This window comes from Equus caballus, chromosome 8, assembly GCF_041296265.1.
Source record: "Equus caballus isolate H_3958 breed thoroughbred chromosome 8, TB-T2T, whole genome shotgun sequence".
Taxonomy (NCBI): Eukaryota; Metazoa; Chordata; class Mammalia; order Perissodactyla; family Equidae; genus Equus; species Equus caballus.
Window position 1 is genome coordinate 23,705,337 of NC_091691.1, and position 9,694 is coordinate 23,715,030.

General features: G+C 41.4%; 1 protein-coding gene across 9 annotated transcripts in view; it reads right to left on the reverse strand.

The window, feature by feature from the left end:
* RAD9B (RAD9 checkpoint clamp component B) overlaps positions 1 to 9,694 on the reverse strand; it is a 56,408-nt gene that overhangs the window by 46,473 nt on the left and 241 nt on the right. For all 9 annotated transcript variants that reach the window (XR_002809740.2, XR_002809737.2, XM_070220183.1 and 6 more), the window contains exons 2-5: positions 7,828 to 7,898; positions 6,604 to 6,753; positions 6,282 to 6,396; positions 398 to 497 (exon numbers count right to left, since the gene is read on the reverse strand). Coding sequence is in view for 7 of the 9 variants with exons in the window: in XM_070220183.1 (XP_070076284.1) it covers positions 398 to 497; positions 6,282 to 6,396; positions 6,604 to 6,753; positions 7,828 to 7,898 (436 nt within the window). In the remaining 2 variants the exon portion in view is untranslated. The remainder of the gene's footprint in view (positions 1 to 397; positions 498 to 6,281; positions 6,397 to 6,603; positions 6,754 to 7,827; positions 7,899 to 9,694) is intronic.

Consider the following 9,694-nt stretch of genomic DNA (forward strand, 5'->3'; position numbering starts at 1 on the left):
ATTCTCTAGAGAAAAAAATGCAAACACTTAGAGATAAAATCAGTTCATATCAAAAATGTTAAAATTTCCTCATCCTGTGTGTTTTAAGACTCAGACAGAAGGCACCATATAAATGCAAAGTATTATTAGATAATATTTTTCTCTCGATATCACTTGATATAGAAAGCCACTGATGGGACATTTTTAGAACTTTACTAGCCACTAAATTATTATTGCTACCATTAGACAGTCATTATCTACTATTATCTTTCTCAAGATCCTGTAAGGTGATTTCTCCAAGTCCAGTGGGAGCTTTTTAAAAAAAAGTAACTGATTTAAAAGCTCTAGGGCATTAATTCTTTACTCTGTGACCATAATATATTCAGAAAAGGAAAATAAACAACAGAGAACTCATTACCTTGGTTGAATCATTAGTGTATTAGAACACGTACTCTTTTCAAAAATAACTTGCAAAGGCTGACTTTCTTGAAAACACACATTGTGAGTCCTTTTAATACCTTAAAAAGAATAAAGCAACTTGTTAATAATTTTATGTACAAAATTAACACATTAGAAAGTCTGTAAGTTTCACAGCCAAGTTAAAACAATAAAATTAAAGCAACATTTAATATCTGGCAGGTACACACAGCTTAGAGCAGCACTATTCCTTAATGAATGTGTTTATCGCTCCCTGGTGGACACCATGCAACATGTCATACCCTCTGACCAATCAGGCAGTAGAATTCCCACACTGTTTTGAAATACAGGTAATTTCTTAAATTGTGTATAAAATAGTGATTACCCATGACAGATCATACATCTCTGATTCTCTCTCAGTACTGGACATCTGGTCTGTGAATTCTTTTCCTCTGAGAGGAGGAGAGGAGTGTGTAGCAATAACGGCTATGGCCCCGTTTGCCAGCAACTGCAGTGTACATTTTACATACATTGCCTCTGAGCCTCACAATAGTCCTGTGGAGCAGGTACTTAACCTCAGAAAAGGAAACTATAGCTCGGTGAAGCTAAATGACTTTTCAAGGCTATGCTGTTTTAACAAGTATAGCTAGAATTTGAATCTAAGTTTGAATATAGAGCTCATGAAATAAAATCCAGCTGGGCAATAAGTTTCTACAGCATAATAATGTTGTAGTAGGAATCAAAAGGGCTCACTAGAAACAACATTTCTCAACTAATTTTTTTTTTCACTGAGTCAATAACAACAGCAACGTTTATTAATTTCATGAATACTTACTGTGCACCTACTATGTACAAGGTTGTATCAGTTAGCTTTTGCTGGATAACAAACCACTCCAAAATTTAGTGTTTCAAAATAACAAACACTTGTTATTTTTCATAATTCAGCTGAGTTGTGCTGGTTTAGGCTGGTTTAGCTGTGGCTGGATCATCTTGGTCTGACTTTCAAGTCTGAGGTCTCAGCGGGGCAAACTGGGCCAGCTGGGCTGGCAGAGACCTCTTGCCACATGCTCCCTAACCTTCCAGGAGTCTACACTGTGCTGCGCTTGTGCTCAAGCTGATGGGGAGCTTCTTAGTTCAACAGTGGAAGCTGACAAGCCTCTTGAGCCTCGGCCTGGAACTCACACAGTATCACTTCCACTGCACTCTACTGTTATCACAGAAGTGCAAGGCCGGCCCAGATTCAAAGTGGGGAAACAGACTCCAGCTTCTGAAGGAAGGGGCTGCAAATAATTTATGAGCATTTGTTTTTGTAATCTACCACACAGGGACTATTTCAGGAAATGTGAACCAGCAAAAAACAAAACTCTCTATCTTCACAGAGCTTACATTCTAGTGAGAGGAGACAGACAATAAGAAAACAAATAAGTAAAACAACTGGTATGGCACATAGTGATAAGTGCCACAGGAAAAAAGGAAAGCCACAAGGGGACGGGGGACTGCTAGTGGTGGTGGGCAGCAATTTTAAACAGCAAGGTCAAGGAAGACCTCATGGAGAAGATGTCACATGAGCAAAGGCCTGCAGGAGGTGAAAGAGCAAGCCGTGTGCCCTCTGGAGCAGGAGGCTGTCTGGCAGAAGCAGCAGGCCACAGTGCCCAAGTAGGAAGCACGCCGGGCTTCCTAATCACAGAGCCATTGTAAGATCTTTGGCTTTTACCCTGGATAAAATGGGGAGCTTTTTGAGAGTTTTGAGCACTAGAATGACATAATATGACCTATTTTAAAGGGATTACTGTGGCTGCTATTTTGGGAAGACACGAAACTCAAAAACTGACATATTTTACCTATTTGAAAGAAAATATTTTCAAGTTACTTTTGGAGTGACATATAATAGGTGCCCATGGTATAAAATTCAAAAGATACCAAAGGATAGACAATGTAAAGTAAGCCACCCAAACCCCTGACTCCTGACACCCCAGAACTCTCCACAGAAGCAACTACTGTTACCAGTTTCTTAGGTATTCTTCAGAAACAGCCCACGCACATACAAGCAGAATCATACCTCTATAACAAGTATCTGACTCAGGTGAATAGTGGCATTGCCGAGGACATCCAAGCTGAGACATATCTGATTTCTTTGTCATCCCATGCTCCTTTTCTTGCTACTGGCTTCCTTCCCCTTCTTCCTTATCAACACACACTAAACACGGCCTACACCTTTGATCACACTGCTCCCTCATCATTGGATGCCTTCCCATTTCTGCTACTGGACACTTCCCCCGATGTGATGCCACTCCCCAGAAAAAGCCTTTCCTCTTCCCCTTTCTTTCCTTGAAATCTCTTGCCCAAAGACATCCATTGTACCCTTTTTAAAGCAATTCAGCTTGATGTATCTCTTCACTGTGGTTTTTCTAGTCTTCCCATTTAATAATAATTTTCCTTGATAGGATGCAAATGGGATAATAATTTAGAAGTCCTGTTTTCTTTCTGTGTCATTTATTAACTTTACCTAGTGCTGCACAAAGTACTGGGCTGTAATGAGATAAGGAGTTTTCATCAGAATTTACTTCTTTCACCGAGAAAGTCTTATTATTAAAAAAAGAAAACAAAAACAAAACAGCAGAAGTAAAGAGAACAGTTAGTAATGTGCTTGACTTAAATTCTGGCGTAAGCTCCTTATCTTCTCACAGACCAGTAACAAACAGTTTGGGGCCCAGCAGCCAGCCCATGGAACACTTTGCATGGCAGTGCATTATACCATCTGCTCCCGGCCATGGATGCTATAGCAGAATTCTGCTTGCCACTTCATAAGCTCAATTTGCAACCTCCCTCAGCGGGTCCAGAGAACTCTTTCAAACTCGAAAAGGTACAGCTAAGGAATAACCATTATTTTGGAGATGTTACATTTGTGGAGTTTGGAATTTCAGAGACCAATGATACTTCAAAAATCTTATGAGTTATCCAAATATTCCCCCAGAACCTTCAAGTTCACTGTTAAGTGAGTTTAAAGTCATTTGCACATCTGTAGAATGTCCTTTTGCAAAAACTTAAAAGCTTGAAGAGGGAATCCTGCCTCCTGATATCATTTCATTAATATACGTGTATGAATCAGAGTTTTATTTTCACTCAATAGCCCAACGCACTTCTCAAGTGGAAGCCCCTCTCTGTCGGAGACCTGTCTCCTTGAGCCCTGAACTTATCAGCAGGTGGTTTATATCAGAGTGTGCTCTTCAGGGACAACTCACTGACTCATTTTTCACAACTCTGGGGCCAGCGCAAAAAAAATATGGCGAATTGGTGAAATTATCAATAGGCAGATAAATATTTCAGATGAATCTTGGTTCTTGATGATATAAATCATCCTTTTTTTCCTATTAGCAGATGCTAAATAATCATCTTAGCATCTTAGTAGATGCTAAGAAATCATCGTTTTAGAAATTGTTTATGGTTAGATTCAGAGAAGTTAGTCCTTCATAGTAGCTCGTGTTTTTGCAATTGTTTTCTATCAAGAAGAGAGCCAAATTTACTCCACTATCCTTAATTTCTTCCCAAATTCCAAATACATATTTCTAGCAGCTTACTGGATACCTCTGCCCAGGTGATTTTTCTTAACTAAATTTGAACAATGTTTCTCCAACAGATTATAAATGTAAAATCGCAAGCATAATTTGCTGAGGACATACAGTTTTGGAAAGTATAACTATTTATCCCAATTACTATAGCAGCATTTATTCCCTGCTTCTCCCTTCCTTCCTGAGCCATCCCTTCCCTATTGTGTGGCAGCCATGACGTTTGGGTGGGACTGACTGCACTTCCAGCATCACCGGTGGGCCCTCACTGGTATAAACCAGCTGATGTAATCTTATCCTCCTGCAGTTGAATTTGGTCCAGATATGGCAATAAGCCAAGACAGAGAATGGCATTCCCCTGGCCACCAGGATTAGTTTAGGTTGGTCCAATCAGAGGAAAGTCAAACACTTTTGTTTAATGGATGTATGAGGTAAGGCTCTCACTTCCCCTGGATGTAAAACAGCAGGCATGTAGCCCCAGCTGCTGCTAGAAGTCACCTTATGGTTAAAAGTTTATAAGAGAAGCTGGCCTTGGGATAAATCACATGGAAGAAAGCAGAGCTGAGAGAATTTTAAAAAGAAGGAAAAGAGGCAGCAGTTGCTGCAGGCTGGATAGAACCACACCCATGACTTAATTGTGAACTTTTCGTTTACGTGAGCCAGTATTCCTCCTTATTGTTTAAGCCACTTTGCGTTCGATTTTCTAGTTATTGTCTTTTGTTACTTGCAATTAAAGCAACCTAACTCATACAACTTCCCTACAAAAGATATTAAGTATCAACCAATCACAAATATGTACTGGACACTAATCAAGCCACTTGAGAGACACTTAAGAAATCAAAAAGCTGGTTCTTCAAAATCTAGCTGGAAATAAGGGATGAGGAAAACTGTAATGATAGCAGGCCCTGACTACTTAGTGCTCCATCTGTGTCAGGCACCATGCTACGTGCTTCACATGTGATTTCGCTTCATCCTCATGTTAACAACCCTGGAACACGAGGGTAGATAAGATTACCCCCATTTTACAGAAAAGAAAGTGAAAGTTCAGAAAGCTTATGTACTCTCACAAAGCTAGTAAGAAGTATAGGAAGTATAGAAGAATCCACGCCCAAATCTGTGCGATGTCAAGGCTTGCTGTGCTTTTAATCACGCTCTTTACAGGATTCTGCTATTATACGAACTAAAAGTCAAAGAAGGCAAAAAATAACGTTAAATCGTTGATATTTTGCAGTGAAAAAATAAGGAATATAAATATAAGCTGAAATAAAAATACTAAGACAAATGTAAGACAAAATTAAGAAATATAAATTGTAACACTAAGATAACCTTCCAGAAGACCATTCTGCTAGGAAAAAAACATTTAGACCATTATCACAAGTACAAGATTTTTTAAAGCATACAATTCTACCTGCTAACTTCAAATAAAATAGCTGCAATCATAATAAATATAACTAGAGCTAACAATCAGACAATGTGCCAGGCGTTCTTTTAAACACTTTAGAACTGTAACTGCCTATAATTCACTGAATCCTCACAAAACCCTAGGAGGCTGGTACTAACATTATCCCCATTCTACATATTGGGAAACTGAGCCACAGAGATGTAAAATAGTTTGCCCAAAGTCTTAGCAAGGAAATGGCAGAGCAGAATTCCACCCCAGACCTTGTGGCCTCCAGAGTCCACGCTCCTAGTCACCATGCTACAGGTATTTAAGCATGTAACGGTCCTGAGTACAGCATTTAAATATCTACCATGCAAGGCTGGGAGGCAGGAAATCGGTTTTACAGCTTGGTGGCGCAGAGAGTGAATGAAGGGTTTGGCTCCTACTGTTGTGGGGCTGGATAAAAATCCAGGCTCCGCGACTTACTAGTTCTGTGACCCTGGGCCAGTTACCACACTTTTTTCAGCACCAGATATACTACTATCTGCCTCCTAGCGGACTTTCAACACAGGTAGGCATTATTCTTTCCTGTTCTCACCAAGGAATGCTGCTACCAAAGCTCTCTTACAGAATATCATCAAGCAGCCAGTTAATTTTAGAACCACCAACTGAATTTGGTTGAATTCAAACTGACATTAAAAAGAAATTGGTTTGTATGCAGGCAAAACTTGTGCCACTGACAAGTCAAAAAAGGAGATAATACCATTCATCTCACAATAGAGAGACTTTTCAAGTACTTCCAACTGTCCTACCACAAAACAACACAAATTCTAAGCAATAACGCAATGTGAAGTCTTGACGTGCAGTCTGAATATCCTAAACATGAAAAATATTAGCAAAAACACACAATACTTTAAACTAGTTTTAATTATACCTACCATGTCTGCAGAAGAATTGAATGACTACTTTGCACTTATCTGATCTGGTGAATATTTTGCAGCTCTCTACATTTCTTTCGAGGGAATTCAGACATTTAAAGATGGGGAGAATTGACTGTAACACAAACACATTATAGAACAACACAAATAGGGTTGTTTGATTAGTTAAAAAAACAAACAAAAGCAGAGCATGTATAGTCATAAATGAATAGACTTGTCCTGAATGCCATTTAAACCAAGTATGAAGTACAGAATAACTATTATGTCCTATATAATGAATATTTCTACAATACAAGAGAAAACCAGGGCCACTTATATTTACCTTCATACCCAATTTGCAATTTAAATTCGATATTGTGTCATTATCATTCATTTTCACTGAAGTTGACCATTGATATTGTTGAAAAAAGACAGGAGAGAAGAGAACACATCCATATGCTGACCGACAAGAATTCACAGATCTTAAAGCAAGCTGGAAAAATAAAATAATAGCTATTTAGGAAAAAAATCAACTTTCCTTAAACGATTAATTCAAAAAGTTCTATTACCTTTCCCATCGCAATTAAATGTGTTCAAATAAGGCTATGAGATATTACCTGCATTATATGGACTACATTATACATATGAATTATTATATATATATGATATAGGCTGCATTATACAATGTGTATTGAATTTGCGTATATATATGTGTACATATCTATATGGAATACCTATGTCTTAAATCTAAAATCTTCCATGTTGAAATAGTAAAACTGTAAATGCCTACAGGGGCCTTAACTTTAATGCACGAAGTGGCAGACAGTAATATAAAAGGGAGTAAAAAGACTGCAGCAAAATGACGATCTCTTGGCTTATCTTACAGGAGAAACAGCCAACTACCTCCACTTGGGAATGGAGGCCCAAAGTTGTCAGATCTGAGTTTTCAAGAGATTCAGATTTTTACGTGGACTCTCCCAATTATTTAAGTATTAGAAAATTATTTCAATTTTTTAAAAAACACAGCACAGCCCCCACAAAACACTGCTGCAAGCCATATCCAGCCTGTTGACCACCAGTCTGTGACTTCTGGTTTAAATAAGTTGGGCTTATCTGCATGATTTTTTTTTTCTTTTTTTTAAAGATTGACACCTGGGCTAACAACTATTGCCAATCTGGTTTTTTTTTTTCTGCTTTATCTCCCCAAACGCCCCCTCCCCGGTACACAGCTGTATATCTTAGTTGCACGTCCTTCTAGTTGTGGGATGTGGGACGCCGCCTCAACGTGGCTTGACGAGTGGTGCCATGTCCTCGCCCAGGATCTGAACCCTGGGCCACCGCAGTGGAGCTCACGAACTTAACCACTCGGCCACGGAGCCGGCCCCTATCTGCATGATGTTTAAGTTTACTATGCTCTAAATGTATTCAGATATGTAAAAGAAGGATGAACAGTCAAAGGGATAATTACAATTTCTGAATTTCCTGGTTAACATTCAATCTGGACTGGGACCTTTAAACATCTGCTTCTGCCTTAATAGGAGGTCTGTTAGTTAACGTCCTTACTTACACCTTTTTCAGATGGGTCCAGCCACAGCTCGTCACTAACTCGTGATAGAGCTTGGATTGCTTTCCCAAACACTGTGGAGAAAAAGGAAAGGTGCTGCTGACATTCTTTCAAACAACAAAGACAAACCAGAGGGCCACTTCAGCATTCACTCAAGCAGGACTCAAGATAAACCCATAGGGAACAGTGTTCTATAGACTAAGGCTACTTTGCTTAAGAAATACAGTGTAATACCCTTGGCAAAATGCCACGCAGAGCTCCATAAATTCAAAGAATGAGTGTGTGAAGTGACCAAATGCAACACAATTCTTCTATATGTTTGCAGCATTGCACAGAGCTACTGCAACCAGGCAATTCCACACTAATGCATTTTTAAACTTGGTTTAAATAAATGTATTCCCCTCCACCCACCCCCACCCCCCAAAGTGTGAAAACAGCATGGAGAGGATGGTTTGAAGTGTTTTAACATCTTCACAGGTGGCAACGTCAAAACAAGTCATGAGACTGTAGAGACATTCAAGATGCATCTCCGACGTTTGAGGGCAGCGTGCAAGATGCCAATCTTTCCACCAAACACACTCATACGGCCTCTGGGAAAGAGGCTTAGGCGGGACCAACGATGGTCTCATCTGCTATGACACTGCCAACGTTCTCACGATTACAAATAACGACAAAATGTGGCAAACAGAGGCGGAATACTATGCTGCGTTAAAAAGGGATGCCCTATCAACCCAGTAGAAAAATGGAAAGATAATCCCAGAACATAAAATCAGATTATAATACTTAAGAATCAGAAGGGTGTGAGTTACGCGCGCAGCCTTCAAACTGAGAAAGACAGCATGACCACGCGAAAAAAGGGGGGGGGGGCACCTGTCCTTTTTACCCCTTCACAGTCACCACTTTTTCCTGGAGCTGCTTAATGCAGACCTTTCATCCATCCAATGGTGTGTATCGAGCAGCTGCTGTGTTCCAAGCACAACCCAAGGCAATGGGGGAACAGCAACGAACAAGCCGGGCACAGCCGCTGCCTCGCAGGGCCCACAACCCAGGAGGACGACACTGAACCATCGCCCAGTGCTTATTAAGAAGCGAGGTGCCCACTGCCAGAGCACCGCCTAGCGCCCGAGGACGCGAAGGGGGCTGTGCCCCTCTCCTGTCCACGAACACCGTCCCCCACATGTCCCCCACGGGGCGAGCCCGCTACAGCACAGGACGCCCTTCCGCGCTCATCCTCAGGGTCCGATCTGTAGGAAACCATTGCTCTTCTAAGGAGGGATTTCCTGGAGTGACTCTCACGTTTAAAGTACGGTTTAGGATAATCGTTCCGTGCATTCCCACCTATTATTGAGCTCCTCACATGCATTTCCGTTTCATTCCTACAGCAAACCCGATAACAAAGGGGCTGTTACTATTCTCACTTAACACATGAGGAAACTGAGCCTCGAAGAGATTCGGTGGCTTGCCCCGGGTCATACATTAAAAAAATGGCAGAATCCGGAATAGAAGCCGGGTTTGCGCTTTTCTCGCGACACTAAGACACTGTGGTCGTGCGAGCCTTCTTGCCCCCCATCTCTTCCCCGCACGCTCCTCCTCAGCCCGGTGCGAGGCCGCACTCGGGGCTCCGGCCCACGGCGCAGCGTCAAAGCACGGACACCCCAGAACGACAACAGGACACCAAGAAAAGCGGCTGGGCCTCCCCCCGCCTCAGACGCTAACGGGCCTCGGTGGGCGAAGGCGGGCTGTGGCCAGGCCTCCTGTCCCCAGCCCCCGTGCACGAAGGCAAAAGGGAATCCAGACTGCCACGGCAGAGTCGGCCCCATGAACCTCAGGCTTTCGTTTTCTACACAAGAAGGCAAGCAAGGCCGTCCAC